This window comes from Strongylocentrotus purpuratus, unplaced genomic scaffold, assembly GCF_000002235.5.
Source record: "Strongylocentrotus purpuratus isolate Spur 01 unplaced genomic scaffold, Spur_5.0 spur5_scaffold_5, whole genome shotgun sequence".
In the NCBI taxonomy this organism is placed as follows: Eukaryota; Metazoa; Echinodermata; class Echinoidea; order Camarodonta; family Strongylocentrotidae; genus Strongylocentrotus; species Strongylocentrotus purpuratus.
In genome coordinates, this window is record NW_022145611.1 from 2,944,737 (window position 1) to 2,972,491 (window position 27,755).

At 39.4% G+C, this 27,755-nt stretch overlaps 1 protein-coding gene across 2 annotated transcripts; it reads right to left on the reverse strand.

Moving 5' to 3' along the window:
* LOC100890629 lies at window positions 1–26,983 on the reverse strand. Of its 2 annotated transcripts, XM_030998989.1 has the most exons (14): window positions 26,862–26,983; window positions 20,754–20,816; window positions 20,226–20,388; window positions 14,583–14,648; window positions 13,312–14,317; window positions 12,579–12,744; window positions 11,101–11,265; window positions 10,400–10,564; window positions 9,141–9,291; window positions 7,686–7,851; window positions 6,654–6,758; window positions 4,813–4,978; window positions 4,144–4,344; window positions 1–531 (listed from the first exon to the last, which is right to left on the reverse strand). In XM_030998989.1, the coding sequence occupies exons 1-14, from the start codon at window positions 26,924–26,926 to the stop codon at window positions 381–383; spliced, it is 2,799 nt and encodes a 932-aa protein (XP_030854849.1). In that variant the 5' UTR covers window positions 26,927–26,983; the 3' UTR covers window positions 1–380. The 2 variants fall into 2 exon arrangements, with proteins under 2 accessions (XP_030854849.1, XP_030854850.1); XM_030998990.1 differs by lacking the exon at window positions 20,754–20,816 and having other exon boundaries at window positions 26,862–26,977.
* Window positions 26,984–27,755: the final 772 nt, after the last annotated feature.

Here is a 27,755-nt window from a genome sequence, read left to right on the forward strand (position 1 = left end):
TAATATCTGTTCATTGGTTTACTGTATAACCGTATTGACCGGCAAATTACACACAATATCCCATTGACTTTTCTGAGCGGTCAATAATATTTTTTTCGCCTGTAGTTTTGTTGGCTTATCCATCAAACCTTGAGGGCAATAAAATTTAAAAATTGCCCTGCTCAGATGTCTGATACGGTTAATAATGTCACTTATTCCTCTACTATAGTAACAAACGCTACTCACACAATAAAAAAAATGTGTCCAGTACTCTGTGTATCACAGAATGGATGAACAGGAAATCCTTTTGGAACCAGGCTAACATTTCTCTAGCAACGCTCACTGTCACGGGAGTTACTTGAACTAACAACCTTCCTCAGAAACCTCTCAGTTTGATCTTCCTAGTCATAGAAATCAAAGTCATCTTTTTCCTCCTCCACCTTTCCTGTTCCCATGGGAACACTCATATCCGATTCTTCATCCAGATCAGATTCATTCCCCCAGAAAGCTGCTGATCTATTCATTGTGTCTGTTCGTCCAGTTGACTTCATGCTGTACAAATAAAAATACAATACATAACTCGCTTAAATATGTTGATATATTTCATTTCTTACAAAAAAGTAACACAATTTCAGCTCTGTTTACTCCAGAATATCTTAATTTTGTCTTAGTTCTATGGAGTTTCAAAAGGGTTTTGAAAAGATTTTTTATTAATGATTTATTCATCTATTTCTTACTCTAAATTGAGCAATATATAAATGTGTACGAGTGGAAAGCAATAGAGGTTGGTAAAAGAATAACCCAATATCAACTTCAAATCTTTTATATATTCTATTCATTATGGTCTCATCTACATTAAACCTAAAGAACGTTACATGGCCTATTCCTAACCAGTATTCCATGGTCACATAGGCGCCGGAAGTGGGGGGGGGGGGGCAGTTGCCCCCTCACAGTAAAAAAAGTGGGGGGCAAAACGTTTTTTTGCCCCCCCCCCCCCCCCCCCGAACAAAATCAGCAGTAAAAGAGTTAATTGATTTGTATTTTTAACCAAAAGAAAATAAAAAAATAACAAAACCTGAATTGAATAAAATAAAGTTATATTCCATTCATTGTATTCCATTCATAGAATGGATAATAGCGATACGCGCATTTCGTGGAAAAGTAGGACAACTTTTTTTTACTCATTCTTCTGTTCGCAGCATGTACTCGTTTACACGATTTTGTCTATTCAGGTAAGCTTTCTCTTTTATTTAGCACCACATTTTACGCTGTTGTCCCAATCAATGAATCTTTAATCATTTTTTTTTTTATTTATCGATAAGAGGTGTATTGATGAAGAATTTTCGTTCATACATTAGTCGATCTGGCGCTGCTCAGTGGCTGCCGGGCTCACGATCAATTGGGCAAAAAGAATTTCCGTTTCGGTTTAATAAAATTTGGAGTGGACTATTAGGCTATTATTATTATTATTATTATTATAAAGGACATGAGGACAACATTAGTACAAATTTGACGGTCAGCTCGACTTAACGTAGACCTACATGGTTAGTTTTAATGGAAATCATTTAGAGAAGGCTCCCGGGGCAGAGGTGAGAGTTCTAACTATGAGAGGGTTGATTCCCTGTTTTTATTCATTGGCTAAGAAGAAAAAACAAATCTGTGTCCTTTTATATCAATATCAATATACCACGAATGAATGAAATTCAGAAGTATAAGCCCTCGGCTGAAAGAATATTAGAAATTAAAAAGTAGGCAATATACTTTTTGGAGACTGCTTTTGCTTTAGAATAAAATAAGGGTACTTTCAGTTTTATATATTTTTTGTTCAGCTGAATCTTTATCCTATAATTAGCCCTGTAATATTAGTTGCCGTTTTGTTATCATTATTTGCAGAACATCTCAGCTTGCATGAGTTTTTAACTGGTCCCAATCATGAAGAGAAATCATTCGGGTGCAGAAGTTAGGAGAATTAAAAAACAAAAAGGACTGCAAGAAAGTGCCAAAGGGTGCCAGTCAATCTTGAATCTCCTCGAGAAAAAGAAAGAACAAATCGAATCAAATGAAGGACCATCAACTTCTCATTTAGGACAATCTGCAGAACAACCTCATGAAAGCTCTCAAGCTTTACATGAAATTCACCAGACTACATCTTTTGAATCTGTTCAACATGAGGAAAGCCTGTCAGGTGAAGATACCGAGCCCCTACCACATCCTCCCGATTCGCCCCCAGACTCGCCCATGCAGATTGATCAGTCCTCGGATTCTGACGCAGAAATGGTAGAAGACAGGCCAAAGACTCCTCCAGAAAAGGCAGAAGCTCAACATCCGCCATTTGAGAGGAATAAACTGTGCTCTTACCCAAATCAACCCACAACATGCGATTTCAAGAAAGATAATGGGAGAAGATTTCAAATTGAATGGTACAAGACACATCCTTGGATTGAATGGGACAGTGAAGCAAATGACGGAAATGGTGCCGCTTTCTGCCACATTTGTCAACAAGCAAACCTTCAGCACGTCCCCAGTACAGGTAGAGGTAAATGTGAGGAGAGCTTCAGTAAACATGGTTTCACAAACTGGAAAAACGCAACCAAGAAATTTCTCAAGCATGAAAAGAGTGAAGTTCATCGACTGATAGTCTACTAAATGAATAGACTATGGCAGGGTGAAAACATTACTGACAAGTTGAATACCCAAGCACAGGAAGAAAGAAAACAAAATTCTCAGTACCTTCTCACAATTTTCACAACTTTGAAATATCTGGCGAAACAAGGGCTGCCGACCTGAGGACACACAGATCAGAATAGCAACTTCGTCAGTCTTCTCAACCTGTGATGCAAAGATGTCGAGGGCCTAGATAAGTGGTTGGCCAGGAAGACCTCTTGGACCTCTCATGAAATTCAAGAGGAAATGATCGACTTGATGTTGAAAACCCTGATGCGTCAACTTGCTGCTGACATGAACGGGAAGCCATTTGCAATATTGGCAGACGAAACCTCTGATGTTTCGAAGATGGAGCAACTATGCATTTGCATTCGTACAGCAACAGAAGAATTAGCGGTAAAAGAAAGGGTTATTGGACTGCATGCCATGAATAAGTGTGATTCAGAGACGGTGTTCAAAACCATCAAAGATGTCCTTCTTAGGTACAATCTGCCGCTCACGCTTTGTCGCGCAGCAAGTTTTGACGGAGCTGCTGCCTTTCAAGGCAAACAGAATGGCGTAGCAGTGAGATTACAGCAAGAAGAAGGAAGAATACACATCGACCCCCTCAAAGAATACCATTGGCTTCTAATTGCAGAACGATCTATCCTAAGAGCATTACACAGGTATGATCGGGTGTATGAAGCTTGATTGCTATATTATTTATTTGTAAGCCTTTTATTCATATTTTTCATATTCATGGTGATCATTGAAGAATGATGATATCATGATGATGATCATTTAATAAAGCATTCAAATTGTTCAACTTTACCTTGCATTTTTTTATTTATTTTTATTATACGTGTTTAATAGAAAATATTCTGAAGGGTGTGTGTATGTACCAGTGTTGTATGGAATGTAAATGTGCGCCTGTGTATTATTTGTGAGAGGTTGGGAAGGCCGAAAGCTTGTGTGTTTTTATTAGAGGTGAGAAGGCATAAGCCCCTGAAAAGTGAGCCCCCTAGAACGTTTGCCCCCCCCAATCCCAAACTGCTTCCGGCGTGCCTGCATGGTCACATATGCATTACCAACTCTAACAATCCTAGGTGTATGGGATGAGTTGGCTAGGTCACCAGTGTCCTTTACTATGCACTCATCTTAAAAAGTATCAAGTACTGTGCTACAGAACCAGCTATCCCCTAGAGCAGGGCTCAAACCATATCTTAAAGCTTGGTCCTCTCATCCTCCTGGCAGCAATCTTCCCAGGAAGCCCTGGGTTCAGCTGAACTGCCCACTATCAGATGCAGGCAGCTTTTTGCAGCAAGCATGAAGCTGTGCGGTCTCAGAGACTCTGACCTGTGTCCAGGTGGTCAGACTATTGAGCATGTTCTGAATGAGTGTGCTGGAACAGGGCCCCCATGTCCCCTCACTGATATTGACAACCAACAACTGGTGTCATGATTAAACAATTGTCAGTTTTTAATAGCTATGGTTGATATATAAAATAATACTAGTACTAACCTTTGTTCCATGGCGGATGGGACATAGCCCCCACCACCTCCTCTAGGTGTAGGAGATAGTGAGCTAGCTACTTCACTCTTATCTGGTGAGGATACCTCATCCGTTCTATCAGATGGAAGAGGTCGTCTTTCCTCCTCCTCGTCACTTCCTAGGCTTCTACCAAGGCTCCCACCAAGAGATGAAAGCACATTCCTCTTCTTCCTGTCATGGAAGGATTCCCAATATATGAAATATTTAGTAGGTAACAAAAATTAAATATTCTACTTTTCTTCACTTGGTAATATTTGTAAGATTGACAGACTACCTTTACCCAAAAGATAAGAAAGGACATTAATTAAGGATTAAATCCTTACTTAATGGCACTAGGGCATAGAATTTTAGGTCTCTCTCACGAGAACACTTGTGTCCGTAGATTTATCCCCTTATCACTGAGCCCTATCAGCCAACATACGCATGGATATATTTCTTTTCAACTAAAATTTGAGAAATCAAATGATATTGTTCCTGAACAAAGGTCTGACAGCTACTCTCTCTTTCATGGTCGAACAATCTGCAAAGGTTTCATGCAGCAAAAAAGGCCGTCAGCTCCAGTTGGGGAAAGTTGCTCGTTTTGCAGTATTTTATGAGACACATCAAACTAAATTCTAAAGAGATCTTAGGTCTTCTTACTTGGGTTGTTGTGAAGATGGTGACTCCACATTAATGCGGGTAGCTCTCTCTATCTCATCCTCACTATCACTCTCATCCTCATCATCATTTCCGCTCCCATCATCTTCATCCGTCTGCTTCATCTCAGGCTGACTGCCCATCATCATCCTCTGGTAGGCAGACGTTTCTACAAAGATGAAAAACATTTTTTTTTAAATATTAGCAAATATTTAACAGTATCATATTTCAAAAGAAACTTATTAGAAACTACAATGATCAATGATTTGGTATAGATATATCGACTGCTATGAGAGGCCTAGCTGTTTTTATAGGCTCAAGGAGAAGTTGCATCCTGCCATGACCTCAAGGCATGCCCAGGCGCGCCTTGAGGTCAACATCCCCTTGGGGGCAACATCCCCGAGAGCCAGTATAAAAACAGCTAGGCCAGGAATACTAAAGCAAGCGATATATCTTTTATATACCGAATTCACAAAAAAATCTATCAAGAATTCTTACCTTATCCTTTTCTTGAGTAAAGATTAGTTAAAACATCACAGAAAATCTGAGACACTCTCTGTTTATCTTCGCTGGAAAGATGACTGAATATTACAATCATTTGGGAATCGCACACACACTGCACTGTATTGTATCCCCGCTACTCGGGGCGCTTTCTAACAACTATTGACCGTTAGGCGGCATGGCTAAAATCATGACTCTAATTTCGACCAATCAGATGGCTAGATTTCTAAAGAGAGGTATATAATTTAACATAATGCAGCTATTACTATCAATTAATCTATAAAACTATGGTCAATAGGTAACACAAATGATTGGTCAGTATATGCTCAGTCTTAATTTATGATATTCTGCAAAAGGCTCATACTGCGATTGGTTTTCATTTATAAAAAAACAAAAATTACATTAAGAAATTTCAAAATATGAGGCTAGCAAAAAGTCAGTGGATTTATGCGAGATAAATGTAGGAAATAGGCAAAATAAGCAATGCATATAAACGTTTATGAAATGAAGAAGAGACTGATTAATATGTGGCTAAAATGGTGTATGAAAGAGAACAAATATGAGGAAGGAATGAGTGATACTTCTTAGCATGTGAGCAAATGAAATGGTACTCTTGTTCTTCCTTAACAGATCCCTCCTCTTCCTTCACATCTCTTCTCTGTTGTCTTCCACAGCTTGTCCCTTTTCATTTCTATTTATCTCTTTCCTTCATTATAACTGGAAATATTTGTTTACATTTATTATCAATTTGATGTGCAAATACAGATTTGCTGAACAACACTTCTTCATTTCTAACCTCAATTCTTGTACTTTGTCAATTTTGGTGAATTTATTGTATTCTTGTGTACAATTTTGAATACTACAACTACATCATTTTTGTATAATTCAGTATTCGGACTGTCTTTACAAGGAGTTTAATAAACTAAAATGTTGGATGGATGGATGGATGGATTGATGAATGGATGAATGGATGGATGGATAGATGGATGGATGGATGGATGGATGGAAGGATCAGGGGTGATAGAGAGCACTAAAAAAAAAATAGGTTTTTTGTTTTCCCCTCAACCACGACCCCCTTGAGTAAAAAAAAAAGAAGAGGATTCGCGGAGAAAAAATGGCATCTAACAACATTCCCCCTTTAGAGTAAGAAAATTGGGAAAAAATTGAGAAAATTGGGAAAAAAATAGGGCAAAATAGGGAAGAATAGAGTAAATAAGTGGGAAATCGGGAAAATCAGGATAAAATAGGGAAGAAAAAAAAAATCTAGTAAAAAAAAAAAATTTTGCCTAAACACAGAGAGGCATTATTTTGGGAATGTCAACATTCTTTGGTAGATAACTTACCATTTAGAGGTACTTTGTTATCAAAGAAGCTATCACCACTAGTCCTGCCTGTATCCACTAGATCATCTGTGTCTCCTTCCATTCCACCAAGAGCAAGGGGTGGGACTAAGATGTAACACATCACAAAGAAAGGTTAACAGAGACATAGTTCCTTTCATTTAAAAAAATCATATTTGTCTTGGACCATACATCACATTATTTATCAACATTGGATCTTTGTATTGTAGACTCTGATAAAAATATTTACAATATCAGCAAAGTGATTTTTTTAAATGGATAGAACAAGAAGAAATAGAAAAGAGTTAAAAAGTTTAAAAAACACTTTCACGTTTAATAGGAGTGTTCAAAAATACTTCTTAGTTTCTATACTGCCCAGTATTCCATTAAACATGAAAACATAATTTAATATCATCCAACTGATGACATCAAATACTGATTTCATGCTTTCTGCCAACGATTCAGTTAGGGATTTACTTCTAAACAAAGCATAGAGATTTTAAATAGCATACTTCCCATACAGGCATTCACCAGCTTGAATTGTAATATATCAATTATCGAAAGAAAAGTTAGAAATGAAGTAAGATATTGCAGAGTAGAGAAAAATTCTATACATGACTCTAGTCAAATCAACAGTAAATCACAGTTTGGATTTGTTTAAATTTTAAGAGGCAATTTAAGTGAAATACACAAAATCGATAGAGAATAAAAACTTATTCTTCTTGGTAAACAGCTGATATGAATTCTGACTATCTTGCTATTTTGTTATCAAAATGAAAGGAATGTGGCAAAAAAATCATGAATGCAAAAACTATAACAACTTAAAAAGTGGGTGCATAAACATGATAATTCTTATAATTATCATTTATTTGGCAAAGAAAAAACAAAGGAACAGTGAATACAAAACAACAGTAAATATTGAATTGAGTCTGCACATAGATGCCAGGAAAAGAAAAATATCAATTTAATAACTACAACCTGAGATTCTTCTTTCCCACAATCATCTAATCATTGTAATAAACTTGTGCATCATACCTGATGGATAATCCTTTGGTTGAGCATGTTGGATGGCATCAGGGCTATGTTGGGCAGGGCTCATATTTGAAGAATCAGAAATAGACGATTCTTCTCCAAATGTTACCTCTTCCTCCTCCTCTTCCTCCTCAGCTTTCATTAAGATGTCAGAGATCACATGAACTGCCTGAAACATGACAATTAAAAGAAATATTAGAATTCGGCACTTAGGAAAGATTGTTTTGTTTTTTCATTAAAGATAGCTTAAAAGTGTCAAATTGGTTATTGTTGGATTGTATGACACGTGCTCTGCCAACGACTATTATCATTCCATAGTTTTGCAAGAACTCTTACATGGAGGTGACTTAGTGGAGTGGTTTAAGCACTCGGCTAGAAATACAAAGATTGTGAGTTTGATCCTCAACACAGCACTAATGTTAGATGCTGCTTGTAAGCATCGGCTGCCTATGACACTGTGAACCACCGTATACTTCTCGACCAACTCTATACCGTGAAAATGGACTCCCATCTGACTAAGCTTATCCAAATGCTCCTGGAAAATAGACGCTTTTATGTTGAGCTCAACGGGAAGCGCAGCAGATGGAGGAAACAAAAGAATGGTCTACCTCAGGGCAGCGTACTTGCTCCTGTCCTATTTAATCTTTACACCAACGGCCAGCCATTGTACCCAGGGACAAGAAGCTTCATCTATGCTGATGACCTTGACATAGCAGCCCAGAATTCCCACATAGATAAGATAGAAGCCACTCTTTCATCAGCCCTAGACAACCTGACAGACTACTACAACAACAACCATCTGAAGGCTAACCCTGCCAAGACCCAGGTTAGCTTGTTCCATCTCCGCAACTACAATGCTGGGAGGAAGCTGTCCCTGAAATGGAACGATGTCTCATTGAAACACTGCGATCACCCTGTCTACCTTGGAATCACTCTTGACCGAACCCTTTCATACAAACAGCATGTTCAAAAGGTGAAGGGTAAAGTTGGGACAAGGAACAACCTCTTACGGAAACTGGTAAACTCGTCTTGGAGTGCCAATTCCTCCATACCCAAGAGAGAAATGAAGACCTGGTAGGATGATGAAGGTGACCATATGGTAAGTTAACTCATCAGGGAGTGGATATTGTGCACACTGTGTGCATGAATTAATCTGATGACCAGGGTACTAATCATATTTGTAAAGTGGTCAGAGACAGTATTCTGTATTCAATTCAATTCAAATCAATTTATTTTGCCAAGCAATAAAAGACATACAGGGTAAAACAAAAGCAGTATACAAAGTTTCACACAATTACAATTACTAACATAGATAAACACAGAAATACACAGAATCAATTTACAAACATGAATAATACAAAGGAAATTGCTAATGCTGGTAGCAGCCAGAAAGCCAGTATTAAAGGCTATATAAATCCAGATTATTAAAAGTGTTATCATGAGTTGAATATTATCCACCTTTTCATTGGCTTGGGAGTCTGCAGCCAGTAGAAGGGGAGCAAACTTGATGGCTACACTTTCTGGTTCCATCACTCCTCTCCTCACTAAAAATACCATATGACGATGGATGTCATCCCACAGCTTAAGGGATGATGACATCATGTGAGACCTGCACAAAAAGAAAGAAAAAAATCATAAACAAGATTTACATTGACCCACTCAATACTCCACCTGACATTAAGTTGAGAATTCATGGGAAGGGATTATTATGGTAAATTCCACCTTGTCCATCATCACATTCAGACAAATTTTTTGCTATGTAAATCAGTTTTAAGTGAAATCAAGAGTTTTAAAACATATTTCAGTAGTGTGAATCAGACATGTTTGACTATCGAGAAATGCATCACAATTTTCACAGTATTTCACTGAATAACAGAATAGCTGAAGAGAAAATGGATTCTTTGTAATGGTATAATACATGACACAAATGATATGTTTACTGTTGAGAACAGTTCAAAAAGTCTGTTAATTTGAGGGTTCAATGAGTCTAATTTAGGTATTCACAGATCAGACTCTAAACATACTGTAGATACATGTTGCAAAACTATCAGATTGCACATTTCCTTGTCAGAGCTAAAAATGGAGCATAATGGACTGGTGTGTAATAGACATAACACTTTCGTCTACTTTTTATGAAATTCTATAGCATTGCTTTGAAATATTCATTAAGTGATGCAAACCTGAATTAGCTATGTTTTGTTCCTCGATCACAATTCACTACCAAAAAAGTAAATCTGAAGTGCTCAACGCATGAAATATGCCCACCCAAAATAGGTTGTTTTGACAAAAAATTTGCCACATTTTGCCCCAAAGTGGGTTTTTCAAAAGAAAGCATAAGTGAATATACTCTAATCCGATTGATACACACATGCAATTAAATCCCCTGTCAAGCTCCTTTGTTTGATACTAAACTTGTCATGGTAGTGAACATTTTGGACATTTCTTTCTTTAAAAGCCGTAATTGGGATCAAAAGTCTAGCACCATCGAGGAAGATGGATAGGATCAACCTTCTGTCTCAGCTTACTTTGGAATGAGCTAAAGTGATTCAAAATATTGTCACAATTAAATTGATGCAAAATCGTAAACTCTGCATGCATTCAAGAACATTATGGACTGACATCAGTCTCAAAACCTCAGCTCTCACGAAGCCTAAAGCAACCTCTTTAGAAACACTAACAAGAATGAATATTAAGAGTATTGGTTTAGGAACTCTGACCTGATAGATAATTCAGTGATGGTTCTACTACTAGCAACAAGAAGTCTCTCTGATAGAAGACATCCTCCAGGTAGTTTCTGAACCAATAGAGGGAGCTCTTCAAGTATGACCATACTGATTGCTCTTGGGTCTAGTAGGTCAAATCCTGAGTTTGAGTTGGCGGTCCTTGTCAGAGAGAGTGGAGACAAAGTGCACATTAATAGTTTTAATGGAACTAAATACATGGGGTTGATTCCTTAAATATGTGACAATAGTAAAGCAAACATTACAAAGACAGTTTTCAAAATAATGTTTACACTCTTAAAAGCGGGCTGCACTAGTTCATCCCGAAGGGATTAGACCACCCAGCGAGGTCACTGACAGGTGGCCATCTCATTAACTCAGCTCTCAATTAACATAAGAAAAAGAGGATCATGAGGGACCAACAGGCACCGAATGGGGAAGTTTTCTATATAGAGGGAGCAAGTAGCTACAAGTAGTACAGTGTGGCTTTAAGACTATTTAAAACTAATTTAACAATACCTCCTTAAACAAGAATGGCAATACAGAATGATTCATCTCTGAATATGAAGTAGAAAAAAATTGATGGATTTTCAAAATTACCAAATTTGATAGTTACCAATTTGGAGCAGGAATTTTGTTTCTATTGAAAAAATAATAAATTCTGGCGCACATAGATTGATTGAGGTATAGAAACTCACCTCACAATTTCATCCCTAATAGTCTTGGTACAAGCCAGAGTAGCATATATCCCTTCGAGGGAATCAGTAGCATCAATTTCAGCTTCCACAGCTTTCATTAGAAGATAGAATCCTTCATTACTCAGGACAATAGGGTTTGGTTTCACAGTCTTTGCTTCAGGTGCTCTGAGAATGAAAGAAACATTCAGCAAATATTCATATTTATTTTCAGGAAGATATTGCTCCATGCAATAGGCCAGTTTCGTAATGTATTCAGAGACCTTTAAATCGCATTACGTAATTGGAGGGTCGGACAAACAATGAACTCGCAGTGCGTAGCAGCCTACACTTTGCGTGCATACAATACATGACTGTGTTCGCTAGGTGTGATTGCATCGTTTGTTTTCGCTATTTTCAGAAACGGCTAACGAGAAGCAAGCACAGTGACCACAGAATCAATATTATTCACAAAAGTAACGAGAAATAATGATAATAAAGGTAATAATGATAGTCTAAAAACATACGAGTCGATCGCTATCTGTCGAGAGCTAGCTAGAGGGGGGATTGCACTCGAGCTTCTCCACATGGCCATCGGATATTATTTAAATGTATTCAAAACTGTTAAAAGCCTTCAGTTTTCGACGAACATAAATGCATAGTCCGCCATATTCTCTACTAGATAAATGAATACGTCATAGGTCCCAAAGTCAGGAATATCGTCAAACTTAAGGGAGGTATGTAACTAGTTCACTTAACGAAAATCCTGCCCGTTGTAATTTCCCCACACAAAGTCACGTCTATACCGAGTGGCACGGGCCCCGTAGTTCAGGGGCTACGGGCAGGCTAGTCCGCTAGTGCGGACGCTAATTTAACGAATCTTTTCTCGGGTGTATACCGTGGTCGAAACTCCTCTTTTTCTAAGAAAATACTGCAGCTGCCTGAAACTCAGCTTGATGAATGGCAAGTTGGAAGTCATTTCCGGCCAAAACAGAAATTCATATATATACACGCAGTTTTGATAGAAAGATATGAATGCAATTTAACGGCAAGAACCGACAGTCTAATACACAACGCACAGATTCAAAATGGCGGTTTGACAAAGCTTGCCGGGCTTGGTTACAGTAACCGCGCATTACGTAACCGCCGAAACTGGCCTATTACAAATCAAATTTTAAAAATTAGAACTCTTCTCTTTCAAAAAGTTGATGGATTGGTACCACATTCAAGTACAACCTATCCATTGTACAAGTGAAATATCATTCATTGATTTATAAAGACATCAGTTAATAATAATAATAATACTCAGTTTTTCTATAGCGCTTATTAGAATCACTAAGCGCTTCCAAACTTGGATATTATTACCCAGACTTTAGCTGTGCTGCCATTGCGGCAGTTGTCAGTCTGAGTACCAAAGCAGTATTGAATTTCCCATGAGAACCAAAAGAAATGTGTCGACCATTTGTAAGATTATCTATCATATAGCTACATGTATGTCTTACTTAGAGTTGTTGGAATTTCTTTCTGCTTGTACAGGTCCATCATCTATGTGTCTATCCTGACTGAGTGGTAGACTGACATCACTGTCGATCTCACTGTCTTCCTCACTACCACTGCTCTCCACAGCATCATCCATCACTGACGGTGCTCTACCAATCTCTCTCATGTCTTCAGTCACGATATCAAGAGTAAACAGAGATAAAGATTGGTGAATTGTTGTGATATAGAAAATGGGTAGGAGTGGAGGTATGGATTTCCAATGTAAGGTGAAGGAAGCAATAGACTTTGATACTATTCTACAAACTCTGTGATTGAAATATACAATGTAGCCCGGTTTAAAAGCTCAAATATATATCAAAACACGTATTAATATACGATGTATATTGATTAAAACTGAAACTGAGAAACTGAGTGGCAACTTGGCAAGTGAGAGCTCGACCCTGCTTTTAAAAAAAAAAAATTAAAAATGGGAATGAAAGCATGCCATGCTAATAGCATTGCACCATGCACCTGGCTCTCGTAAGCACACACACTCATCAGTCTGCAAGAACCTTCAACTGTGAAGGAGGTAGAATCCAAAGAATAAGAAGAATGCCCCCAAAAGAGTTCTGAAAATCATTGTAATGTAAAATTGCTCCGGGTGAAACGATATCTCCAGAAAGTGATATCCTGAGAACAAAAGAATAATTTCCACTAATATTTTAAATACTGGTATATCAAAGTTAAAGCACAAACCTTGGTCTGGCATGTGATGTTGTTCCCTGCCAGTGCTTGATGGACCTCTTGCTCGCTCTTCATACTTGGGTAGTTCTGGAGGTACCTCCGGAGAATAAAGTGCCTTGTCCACTTGCTCCTTACTCTCATCACCAGAATTATCACTAGAGGAAAATGGTTCTGTCTGAGCTGATGACAATCTTTCTCCTGCAGTGGAACCATTGACTACTTCTTCAGTGAAAATTTGATTCTTAGCTGGCTTTGTTGATTTGCTGATGACATTGGACATTGTTCGTTGTCCTTTATTACTAGACATCTCCCCAACCAGTTGCATAGACTCAGATTGAGGATCCATTCCGGGTAAGGTTGTCCTGTTGATCACTGTCTCTTCTTTGGCCTGACCAGCTTGCAGAGGTTGTATGGTCCTAGTTACATTGCCTTGTCTGACCTGGTGTTGAGGTGACCTAGGACTCTCTGAGCTGACGCTGAAAGAAGAGGAATCTTCCATCTGTCCATAAGTTGTTGCCTGACCTGCACCAGGAGGCACGCTGATTCTGCTCTCTGTCAGAGGAAGCTGACCGCTGGGATGAGAGCTGGGATGAGAACTGGGATGAGAGCTGGGTACAGGTGCGTGCTGGCCCTGTGGAGGTGCCCCATGAAGTCCTGGTACCAGGGGCATCTCATAACCATCACCAAAGCCCTGTGCAGGGTGCTGTGCTTCTGAATGAGGGAGAGTGCTAGGTGTTGTCATTCTGTACGGTGCTGAATCTGGTTTAGGTGCTCCATATTGTGAATACTGTTGAGGGTTTGTGAATACTTGTGAGTTAGGCTGAGGGTTGTCATGGTGAGGCATGTGATTGAATGATGTGGATGGTGGCTGTTGGTAGGTTGTTGATGCAGAGGTCATACTCATTCCATTTTGTGGAATACTACGTGGCATATTAGGAGTATTCGTCTGCTCCATGTATTGCTGGCTGGCTGTTGCATACATCATTGGTGCATTGATATTTGGTTGATCTTGGGACATCTGAAAATATCAAAGTCAAAAGTAAAATACCAGTTTTCATCAAGGAAAGATAAATCAGCCTAGAACTGTCAATAATCTAACTTTCCAAATCATATCATTCATTTCATTATTCACTGAGACTGACTACGTTATGCATTTATAGCTACTGCATGATATGCAATGACATATCCGTGGCTAAATGTATGACCTACACGACATGACAATGTATAAAATGGAAATAAGTAAAATAACTGCATCAATACACAAACTAAACAATCGTACTTACTCTTTTTATGTCCATTTGTTCTTTCCAGTATGGAAACATAGATTCAACCTGCCTTTCATATTGGTCCTGCAAATTGAGAAAAACAAATACATTTTTTACAGAAGATCTATTTTGTTAGAACTTGTTTTGAACAGATTCCATGAACTGGTGGACCGAACTCTAAGGTAAAAAGCAATCCACAGAGAGCTCAAGATGGCGCACTTCTAGAGACAACACACATTTTTGCGAAGTGAGAGACCCGAGGAAAAAAAAGCAGAAATGTCTGCTAGGAAAAGGATCTTTGAGAACCCAAATACCATCGCTAAATACTTTGAACAACCTGGAGACAAATCAGATAAAGAATCAGAAATTATGGACAGTAGCGGGGACAAAATGGATACTCAGTGAAGTTCCTGCCGGTCACATCGATAAATCTATCCCCGAAGCTCTGGGCATGGAATCTGCCAACATTACGATGGACCATGTTGACAAGAAACAACGAACAAACGGCAACGGAGATCAGGCAAGTAACACTGCAGCTAATGATACAAAAGAATTGCTTATGACGATTATTAACAAAATAGACAATACAAATAGTAAAGTGGACAAAATGAATAATAACTTGAAATCCAGACTAGATGTGGCTCTGCAGAAGATAGGCGAAAACAGGAAAGACATTGACGAATTGAAAGACAAACAACAGCACAATGATTTGAGCTAAATGAAACAAAAGACAGAGTAAAAGAGCTTGAGAAAGAAAATCAAAGAATGAATGAACGTTTTGTTGATCTTGCAGCTAAAGAAATGAGATGCACAGCTGTTTACTTTGGCTTCCCTGAGGGCTGTGAGAAAGGAAATTGTGAAGGGCTGATCCAGTCCTTTGCAGAGTCACATCTGGATATGCAGGGGCAAGAACTACATATAGAGAGAGCGCATCACTCTGGGCAGGCACCAAAAAGAGGGGCTCCTCGCCCCATAATGGTGGCTTTCAACCGGTACACGACGAGAAGTGCCATCCTCGCAAGTACCAGAAAACTCCTAAAAGACAAACCTTTTGTTTATGAGGACAAGGAAAACCCCATTTTCATTGATGAAATGCTACCTAAGGAGATAAGAGACCTACGCAAGAAGATGTCACATACCAGACAGAAGCTGAAGGAAGAGCACGGAAGGGCTTACTTCAAATATCCAGCAAGGCTCTTCTACTGCGACAAGCAAACACAGAAGGAAGTGGAGTATAAGAAAGGTTGAAAATTAAAGACACCGTCAACAGAAAGAAGAAGAATTAAAGCAACAAGTAAGGAAAGAACAAGATGATAAAGCAATAAAAGGCACTTTTTATTAATTTTGTTGAACAAGGAGGGTTATATCAGATCATTTTTTTCACAACGTGATGCGTCGCTTGAGCTACGATGAAAGAGGCTGATGGAACAACCTCATGCACACCTTTTTTGTGCATTTTTTCCTATTGTAACTGTTTATGTTTTTTGTTTGAAATAGTGGGACCAACATTTGATGCTAACATGATGGACAATGGATTTGAAATTAATGATGCATAATGTAAATGGATTAGGGGACTTCAAGACTAGGAAGAGATACTTCAATTTCCTGTTAGAGTTAAAAAAGGATGTAACTTTACTACAGGAAACACATTCCACCGAAAAGGACGAAATGTTGTGGAGAAATCAAATCAGATCAAACATAATATTCAGCCACGGAACATCCATGAGTAGAAGAGTGTGTTTAATATTGAGAAGAACTTCGGACATTAAACTTATTGACTCAGTCAAAGATAAAGTAGGACGCTTTTTATGTATCAAAGTTGAAATATACAAGAAAATTTTTGTTATAGCCAATATTTATGAACCCAACAATGAAAAAGAGTATGTAGAGTTTTTTAATGGTTTTAATTCAATACTGCAAGAAGTTAATAATGAAGGTCATACATGTATAATAGGTGGTTATTTTATTCATGAATTTGGCCATGGATAGAGAAGGGGGTGCTATGAAAACAATTTGGAAGCATTCTTGTACCCTGGTAGACAGTTTGAAAGATTATTTTCATATTATCGATATTTGGAGAGTACGAAATCAAACAACTACAAGATTCACTTGGAGGAGATATACACCATATGTCCAATCAAGACTAGACTTCTAGCTAATCACAGAAACTTTGCAAACTGACGTTGTATAAAATGATATATTTCCATGTGTTGTCAGACCATGATTATGTTACATTGCACTTACATGTTAAGAAACAGAGAATGGGGCCTTCATACTGGAAATTCAACAACAGTTTATTAAACAATGAGGAGTTTGTTGAGGCTCTTTGTGACAATGTCCCTTTATGGGTTGATGAATATGAACATAAACATGACAAAAAATGCTGTGGGACTGGCTAAAATATAAAATACGAGAGTTTACTATCCCATTTTCAAAAAAGAAAAAATGTGAAAAGGAAAAGTTGAGACAAGAGCTAGAGGAAGAGCTGAAAAAATATATGAAATGGAAGAGGACAGTTTGAAAGAAGAACTTTAATTAGAAAGAAACAAATTGAAGAGAAATTACATAAAATGTATGACTATTTTGCGGATGGGGCAATTTTGAGGTCAAACTGCATGTGGTATGAAAAGGGTGAGAAAAGTAACAAGTATTTTTTATCATTAGAGAAAAGCCTAGCTGAAAATACATGTATTGATGTGTTGGATACAAAGGATGGGCTTATTCGAAAACAAGCAAACATCCAAATGTTTATTAAAGAATCCTTTCAAACATTTTTTGAGAATAGAGATATGGTATATCAAGAGGATTGTAAGGAATATATTTGTCAAAGTAGACTTGAGCAGTTAACAGAATCAGAAAAGGCCTCGTGTGAAGGTAGCATATCATGCAATGAGGCAAAAGAGGAACTGATCAAAATGGCAAAAAATAAAACTCCAGGAAATGATGGCATCACAGTAAAGTTTTATGAGGTATTTTGGCCTTTGGTTTCAAAATATATGATTGATTCTTTTAATGCTTCATACAATGACGAGTGTATGTCAGTTTCACAAAGGCAGGGAGTAATAAAATTAATTCCTAAGCCCAACAAGGACAAACTTAAACTTGGTAACTGGCGACCAATCACTCTGATAAATGTTGACGCAAAAATCCTTTCTAAATGTTTAGCCAAAAGGATATCTAAAGTGATAGAAAATTTGATCAACAGTCAACAGACTGCTTTTGTTAAAGGGAGATATATTGGAGAAGGGATTCGATTAATATCAGATCTCATGTTTTATGCACAAAAAGAGGATTTACAAGGTATAATAATGGCATTGGATCTCACCAATGCATTCGATTCATTAAGCCATTCATTTATTTTCCAATGTATGGAAGCCTATAACTTTGGGCCCTCTCTAATACAGTGGGTTAAAATTCTATTAAAGATATCAGTGTTCTGTTAAATGGGTTCACCACAGGTTACTTCAAAGTTAGCAGAGGAGTAAGGCAGGGTGATCCTCTTGCACCTCTGTTATTCATTTTGGGATTGGAAGTATATTTGAATAGAGTAAGAAATAATGGCAATGTTGTGGGTTTTGAAGTGGGGGGGAAAGGAAATAAAATACACAGCTTATGCTGATGACATAACATGTTTTTGCAAAAGTAGTGTGGATCGGTAAGAATAGGCATGAAGGTGAAAAAGACAGTGCTTATACATGGCCAAAGAAGGGCATAAAAGTTCTGGGCATATATTTCTCATATAACTTTGAAGAAGCAAGGAAAATAAACTTTGAAACTCGAATTAAAGAAATGAGAAATATACTTGCTAAATGGAAAAACAGAGGACTAACATTGATTGGCAAAACACAAATCTTAAAAACCTTTATAATGTCCAAAGTAATTTATCCCTTGTCCAACATTTCATTGCCCACTGAATTTGTCAAAGAAATTGAGAAGCTCATGTTTTCATTTATGTAGAACGGTCCGGATAAAATCTCAAGAGCAACTATGTATGCTGATTACTCAGAAGGGGGACTGAAATTCCCAAATATTCAATGTATGATAAATACTCAGCTGGTAAAATGGGTTCAACGATATTTTCACAAATCAGATCACAGCTGGACTATTCCTTTTGAGAAGTTCTTAAGATTATATGGTGGTAAATCTATTTTTGTCAGTAATTATGCAATTGAGAAACTACCAAAAATCGAGGATATTCCTCCATTTTATGTTGCCTTATTGAAAGCATGGTTAAAAACAGATATTCATTGTGAATTGGTTACTAACGATAGAAGTCAGGTCAGTATACTGAAGCAGAGTGTCTGGAATAATAAGTTCATTCTGGTTGATAAAAGGTCAGTATACTGCAGAGCTTTACATGAGGCAGGGCTTTGTAGTATATACCAATTGTTTGATAACAATGGAAAAATTCTCCATTTTGATTTTTGGAATGAAAAAGGTGTTTCAAACAAATATTTTTTACAATACATGGCAATAGTGAATTCTGTGAAAAAAGAGTGGAAATGTGAATTTGTTCCCTTGGTATTCGAAAAAAAATTGAATAGAGAAAGTGAAGAGCACTCTCTATTAGAGTTCCTGTTATCTGAACTATATAAACTCAAGTCGAAAATAGTGTATAAGGGTTTTCTTTCTGAAGTAATAACAAGACCAGTTTGTGAACAATTATTCTCTAGCACCTTTGATATTCAAGAAAACAACTGGTCACAAATCTATATTTTACCTTTCAAGTGCACAATTGAAGTAAAAATGAGAGTTTTCCAATTCAAACTGTCACATAACATACTTTATACTAATAACAGATTGTATAAGATGAAATTAGTTGAGTCAGAGATGTGTACCTTTTGTAATTCAACTTTAGAAATGCCTGTTCATTTATTTTATGACTGTGATGTTGCTTCTAAGCTTAGACAGGAAATTGTTGATAAGTCAAGTTTGAAGACCTCAGTAAGAAAAGAATAATGTTTGGATTCATCAAAGATTGGAAAGGGCCCAATATGATGCTATTTGAATCACTTGTTGCTTATGTTTAAAAGATATATTTATTTCCAAAAATGCAAAAACGCTAAACCATGTTTAAGTGGGCTAATGTCTTTTATCAGTAACATGAAATGCATAGTTCACTTAACATTGCAAAACAGAAGAAGATTGAAGGAATGCACTATAAGAAATGGTCCCCTGTGGAAGAAGTATTTTGATTTTAATCCTATGATATATATACTGTACTGTAGAAAAGAAAGTGTTATCCACTATTTCTGTATTGTTGGACGTTTTTCATCTGTTCTTACCTTTTGTAATTATTGTGCAGTGATTTTTATGATTATTGTAATCATGATGTATGTACGAATTACTTGATAAATAAAAGTTTGAAAAGATAAAAAAAAAAAAAAGCAATCCACAGCAAAAGATCAATAACAGAAAGAGATCATTTTGAAATGGTAATACCCTTTGATATTCATGTATTTCTAACAAAAAATAAGATATCTCTCGAGGTCATGTAAATCTGAGAGCCCTTTGCTAAAGCCTTCTCCCCAGAAAAAGTTCTAAGAGTCAGGATCTTTTAGACTACTTTGGCAAACTACTTTGAAACACTCCACTACATTTGAATGAAAGCATTCTAATGCTATCTATTTATGTGATGACATAGCTTCATTCATACTTTACCTTTAAGAGTCGAAGCCTCTCAGTCCTGCTAGAAAGTGTAGCAATATGAGCCTCTACTCTCCCAAAGTCACGTAGGAGTTGTTCATTCCTATCTTTGCTCTTTCTCTCATCTTCACAGACTTTCTTCCAGTAGCTTTGCAGCCTGGCAGCCTTCAATCGAGACCTGCAATGGGAACAAGTCATTAAGGTCACGTGCACTGTGGCAGGGTTGTGGATTGTGTCTCACATAATAACAAAATTGATGGTGATTGTCTGTAAAATATTTAGCATAAAGATAGGTTCAAACTGTACTTATAGTACCAACCTCTACCAAAACAGAATATAGGTATAGTTTGTTCCTAGAGTCAGAATATCCCTTTTTCCCATTAGTATGAAACTTAATATTTCTGCTTTAAACTGAACAAACTTCTAATGAAGGTTTGATTCCTTTTTAGTCGGTATCTCGCTAAATTCATTGATTTTTCACTACAATCAGAAGATTAACAGCTAGAGATAATTTGCTAAAACCATGAAAGAAATGTAACTTACAAGTTTTGATCAGACATTGCATAATTATCAAAGCGCCTCTGAAGATCCAGTCTTTTATTCTCTCTGCATCATGAAAAAATTGAGAAATCAACTTTAAATATCAAAATATAATGTAGGGAACATATGATTTACCATTTACTACTCAGGTATCAAGATAATACATAGCAAAAAGAGCAAAAAGACACCCGTTCGCAGTTATCCTACTCCAATCAAGCATCACCACCAAGTCACGAACGCGCATTCGCCAAAAAGGAGGCCTAACAAAATTTCTCACAATGTGCACGAAAACAAACCCAAAGACAGAGTAGAGAACCCTACTAGAATCTCTACATCCACTTTTACCAGACAAGGCCAAAGTGCAGGGGAGATGGGCTGGACCCAACCACAGAAGCAGCCGCCCTCTCACATCAGAACAAATCTGCCAAGATACAGGGGACACCAATCGCCAACACAGCAAGATCACAATAACAAACCCAAAGACAGAGTAGAGAACCCTACTAGAATCTCTACTTCCACATTTACCAGACAAAGTCAAAGTGCAGGGGAGATGGGCTGGACTCAACCACAGAAGCAGCCGCCCTCTCACACCAGAACAAATCTGCCAAGATACAGGGGACACCAATCGCCAACACAGCAAGATCACAATAAATCTCCTCGGGGCCCAGATGACAAAAGGACTCACATCTCGCCACCCATGCTTCCCCAACATCAGATCATCACAAACGAGACCCCAGTCATAAACCAACAGAAAAAGTCGCAGCCACTCAATCCACTACCAAGCCATTCACCAACAAGACTGCACGATACCTCACCCGCAGGGGATACATGTACTCCAGCAAAAGGAGCTCAGCACACCGCCAATCCTCAGTCTCCCGTGCCGGTTTTTCATGCAGGCCGAGCCTCAACAACTGCTCACATAGCCCTTCTCGATGCAGCATACCACTCACTGATGTACACACTCCAGATCCTCTCAGCACCAGATGCGAAAAGCAATCTCAACAAAAACAGAATGGTAACGACCAACCACCACCACATCATAGACCTTGTTCAATCAAGCCTCGTCCTTCTAACAACAGCATAAAAACAACAAATATTTCATTAGGAACACTGAATGTACGTGGAATACAGTCCAATCTGAGATATGCCCATCAAGTTGCCAGCAAGACTGATATCCTCTTTATTCAAGAACACTGGCTTTATACAAACAGACTACATTTGCTAAATGACATTAGTAGCCAACACTTTGTAGCAGCTAAAGCAGCAGATTGCATCAGCTATACTAATGCCATACGAGCAGGACGAGGAAAAGGAGGGGTAGCAACATTACTTCGTAAAACGCTGGTTGCCAGCTACAGCGAAATCCCCTGCCACTCTACCAGGATCAACGTAGTTCGAATACACCTTCAACAGTCAAAACAGTGCATCCTGGCCATAAACTGCTACCTACCGTCTGGCGTCAATCAAACTGATCTTGTAGAATACCAGGAGAGCCTTGCCATCATATCCAACATCCTATCCACCCACACTGACGACGCCATTGTCATTTCAGGTGACTTCAATGTTGACACAGTCAACCCTAATAACAAAAGATCCCTAGGATACCTTCGAGCCTTTCTGGAAGATGCTGGCCTAATCAGCATAACAGAAGAACTTGGAAGCCAAGGAAATTTCACCTATAGATCGGATGATGGTGCAAAGACATCGTTTATCGATGGCTTCCTCACGCTTAGTTCATCACTCCACCAGTTTGTTGATCTCACCATTGGCCCTGACACACCTCTGAACACTTCGGATCACCTGCTGGTAAGGATCAAATGGTCTATAGTGCTACCAGGACATACAGATCGTCCAAAGCATGCAACAACCACTCAGCCAGCCCAGAAACTGCAAAGATTGAAAATCAAATGGACAGAAGCATCCAAAGATCAGATAGCGGCTCAATATACTGATCCCCTTGAAATTACAGCAAGGCAGTTGTTTACTACATTCCACAAGAGAGTGCTGGACAACACATCTGTGGACGACTTGCTTCATAAGCTTACCACGGCCATGATTGAGACCTCACTCAGCCTCCCACACAGCTATCCTTCCACAGGTAAACACGGCAAACCAGAATGGACCGCGAAAGTCAACGACTCATACAACGCCGCCCTTGAAGTCTGGAAGAGATGGAAAACAGCTGCTAAGCCTCGCAGTGGTACACTCTTCACAGACTACCTCCTATGCAGAAAGAAGTTTCGAAGTCAGCTCCGCCAATCTCGAGCTCACAACAACAGAAAACTCCTGAACTGTATCGAGAACGCCTGCGAGACGAACCAGCAGCTCTTCCACAAACTTGTCAAGAACCAGTGCTCCAAAGACAGCTCAGGGTATGGTACAGAGTCACTAGAGTACGATGGTAGAACATATCAAGGGGACGGCGAAGTCATTGAGGGTTGGGAGCTATATTTTACTGACCTCTCCCTACCAGACCATACAGGAGATGCCTCTAGCAGCTCTGCCTTTGACATCCCTGAAAAGTCCACGTTCTCAGCACCCATGTATGCTCTCACCATAACATCTCATGACATCAAGGTAGCTACTACTAAACTGAAGAAGGGCAAAGCCAGTGGTCCAGACAACATCAGCCCAGAGCACCTCATATACATAGGAAAAGCCACCATGCACTTGATTCTGCTCATCTACAACTACTACCTCTCAACCGCTCATACTTCGCAGAAGATGAAAGATGGATTGATTCTTCCCTTCCACAAGGGCAAAGGAAAGGACCCCCGCGATCCTAGGAACTATCGAGGGATTACCTTGTCTTCATCCTTCTCCAAGCTCCTTGAGCTTATTCTCAAACCAAGGCTAGAGAAGACCCTTCAAGGCAATGGTATACCAGATGAGCTACAATTCGGGTTCCAGAAAAACCACTCCTGCATGCTGACTTCATGCACTATGGAATTCATAATAGAGATCAATACCTGCCAGAAACGGCCTACCTATGTTGCTCTCCTTGATGCAGAGAAGGCATTCGACAAGGTCTGGCATGACGGCCTCTTCTACAAAGTGGATCAAACCAACATTGACCCTGCATACACAGCCCTCCTCAGATCTCTGTATGAAAACATGGAAAGCCGAGTTCTGTGGTCTGACAAGACAAGTGGAGCCATACCGATACTCCAGGGTGTCAGGCAAGGTGGGGTACTCTCCCCCCTGCTGTACACTGTTTTTGTTGACGGTCTTATCAAGGAGCTAAGAGACAAGAGGCTAGGTTGCCAGTTGCTGAGCCAGCATGCTGGTGTGATCGTCCTGGCCGATGATGTAGCGCTAGTCAGCTCATCTCCAACAGAGCTTCAAGAGATGCTGAATGTTACATGTAAATATGCAGAAACTTGGAGATATCGCATCAACCCGCAGAAAAGCAAAATTGTTACCTTCAATAACAAAGCTCACAAGTCAACGGCCCAACCCATGTGGATCCTTGGACAGATGCCAATCGAATCAGTGACCCAACACCCGCATCTGGGAATCATAAAGTCCTCCTCCAAACATGATCCAACAGACCTAATGATCTCCAGAGGCACAAAAACCTTCTATGCCCTCACTGGAGCGGGTGCATACACAGGAGGTCTTCTACCACACCACTGTGCACGACTCTGGAAAACATACTGCATCCCACGTATGCTGTATGGAGTGGCCATCATGAAGCTCAACCAGACAAGGCTAAATAAACTGGACAGATCCCAATACCAGCTCTTCAAGAAGATTCTCGGGCTCCCCAACAGTGCTGCCGATGATGCTGTCTATCTTCTCACAGGCCTCTTTCCTCTGAGCATGCGAGTTGACCAAGAAATTCTCCTCGTCATAGGTCAACTTATCAATCTGCCACACTCAAGATATGAGGTACGCACACTACATCATGCTATCACCAACTTCACTCCCTTGGCGAGGACCTGGGAAAGAACTTTGAGAAGTTATGAGCTCCCCAACCTTCACTCCCTCCTCTCCAAGCCCGTTCCCTACGTTACATGGAAGTCAGTCACTAGGTCTGCAATTGACTCGGCTATGCAGAAGAAAGTCCGTGAGGCCATCAATGCAAAATCATCTCTCGCCTTCTTCAAGAATAACACTAGCTCCCCCCATGACCTTTACCCGAAGTCCATCTCCTCAAGTTTTCTACGTCAAGCCATCATTGTACGCTCACAACTTCTCTCTCAGACGTACCTAACTCAATCCCGGCTGTGTAAAATCAAGAAGGGTACGATCCGATTCTGCCAAGTGTGCAAAGCGGAAGAGGAGGACATCACACACTTCATAGCCAAGGGTAAACCACTTAGGAATCATCGCCAGAAACTGGTCGACAATCTCCACCACAGGGGCGTACAGCAGTCGACACTCGCTCTATTCAGTCCAGATGACCCTGAGACCTTCACGCGGGCAGTCCTACTTCCGAATGTTCTAACTGTCTGCCCTAACCAAAAGAATCTTCTTATTAATGCATCACTGTCATTTTTATACAATATCCACTCTGCTCGTGCTAATGCAATCGCTAATACATTTTCTACTTGACTTGACAATCCTGCCTGCTATGACAAACTGCAGTACCCTGGTAGCTGCTGATCTCCGATAGAGCGGAGGAAGAAGAAGAAGAAGAAGAAGAAGATGACAACTTGACACAATTTTAGATTGCAGTTGAGTTGGACCAGCATAGCAGTAAATAATGCAATTATGATGCTATAACAATAATGATGAGCTACATGTATATGTATAGTTTACAGTAACCCTGTAAGTTGGGGATCAGTATCGGATCGGAAGATCAAGCCAATTTTCAAGTGCCTATAGTTATATCCCAGCTTCTCAAGGTAGCTCAGCTCAGCTCCATCGCCGCCGGTGCAGTGCGCGGTCCCGTGGAACTAGGCGGAGTTCCACCGAGTTGATCGAGCTCAATCAATTCAATTCAAGTAGGGTGTCTGATCGCGCACCCGATGTTGTGTGCTAAAATTCTTCCCATAGAGATTACACGCATCCCTATGCAGCCTACGTGCATTGCGCGACCATGCAAAAAAAGTCAATTTTTTTTTTTCAAATCGAGATTCAAACCTTTATCAGTTGTGATCCTGAAGGTGATAATCAATGAATGAGGTGTCATATGAAAGAGCAGGTGAATTCCAATATTTCCAAAGGGGCGTAGCCTCCGAAATTCTAAAAATATCTTGGTCAAAACAGCAATTTAAACATTGTGTCCTGGCTAACTCTGAGGTTTGTCACTTTTGAGATATGACGCCCCGATCGATAAGTAGTCCCAGTCCTAAGGAACAATTCTATGTGATTATATTTTCGCTAGCCCCCAGGGATCACAACTGATAACAGTTTAAAAATACCCTTCTCGCTATTTGGTGGATCAGCTAATTAGGAGGCGTGCGCTCCGCTCAGTCCAAACCATGGTTACATCGCGTAACATCTCCGCGCACGAACGAAACCCCAAATTATAGTGACTGAAATTATGGTTGGCAATTCCCTCGATAAACCCGGAAGTGAATACACGTTATAGTCAATGGCAATATCGCGGAGACAACGTGCGTTGTCTCCGCGATATTGCCATTGACTATAACGTGCATTCACTTCCGGGTTTATTGTGCGACGAACGCCAACCATACTAGTCAATCGCACATGTCGCGGAGACAGCGTAGCTCAAGCTGCAAGTCGCGGATTGGCTTAGCAGCATGCGTACGATATGCATACGCTTGCATATCGCGCGATACAGCTGTTTGGCTAAATTTAGCAAAACAACATCACTCTGCGTGGACGTCTTTTTCGTCGATTTTGACCAAAATGATATGAATATACCAGCGTGTTGGAGGGGCTGTAACTTTTGATAGAAACATCGGTGAGACTTGAAATTTGAAATGTATTATTCTGATAACATTTCTTATTCAAATATCAAACAAAAATGGTGAAAAACGATCCCAAATTGAAAATTGAAAAATCGTTCAGACACCCTAATTCAAGACAGTTTTCAAGCGACTCATGTTTTTTTTGTTAGACTCCAATTTTATATGTATTAAAAATTATTGCAACAAAATGATATTAATGAAAAGGTCTACTAGATTTTATTTGACTCACCTTCTGTGCTGTAACTCTTGTATTTTCTTCAAACGAGCATAAAATGCGATATTTTCAGAGCTCATTTTACCGCTTGCCTTTTAAAATTGTTTACTGTTATGGTGGCTCACAAATTATTAGGAAAAAATTAAAAAAGAAATTGTGAGGGGTACTTGGGGTACGGGTTGCGACGAAAAAATATCAGTGGTATACGTCGGATCGGAGTGGTCAAGCCTCGCTGGAATTCTCAGTGTGGCGGCCACTAGCTGGCAGGCGCGGATCCAGGATTTCTTAGGAGGGGGGGGGGGGGGGGGGGGGGGGGGGAGGCCCAAATTTGAAATTATGCGAGCCAAATATTGGTACGTAATGGTGACCAGCATTGACGTAATGGGGGGGGGGGGGTGCAGGGAGAGGCGATTTCCCCCTCCCTCCTCCGCAAAGCGCCGAAGCTTTGACGTTTTATTAAAATATTAGAGAAAGAAGACGATTCGTTGTATCGTTCTCGGAAATAATCCTCGTCTGAATAAAGTTTTCCCCCTCCCACGCGAAGCGCGGAAGCTTTTACATACATTTCATTGTAGAAATTAAGAAGACGATTCGTTGTACCGTTCTCAACTCTTAATCCTCGTCTGAATTTAGTTTCCCCCCCCCCCCCCACTCCCACGCAAAGCGCGGAACCTTTCACGTTTCATTAAATCATTAGAGAAAGAAGACGATTCGCTGTACTGTTGTAGAAAATAATCCTTGTCTGATTTCAGTCCCCCCCCCCCCCCTCCTGCGCGAAGTGCGGAAGCTTTTACCATTCATTAAATCATTATCCCTAGTCCCTATTCATAATATTACACAAGGGTCGGTATTCATATGACGAGAGAGTCGCTATTCATAATGCAAAATGAGAGTCGCTATTCATAAGGG

Excerpts from the sequence above, each read along its gene's own strand:
- LOC100890629 (XM_030998989.1), bottom strand. The coding sequence starts at position 26,926 with ATGAGCTCTGAAAATATCGCATTTTATGCTCGTTTGAAGAAAATACAA. Across the intron at positions 20,389-20,753 it reads GCAATGTCTGATCAAAACTT|GTCTCGATTGAAGGCTGCCA; the intron begins GTAAGTTACATT and ends TTCCCATTGCAG. Across the intron at positions 7,852-9,140 it reads ACTCCCAAGCCAATGAAAAG|GCAGTTCATGTGATCTCTGA; the intron begins GTGGATAATATT and ends GTCATGTTTCAG.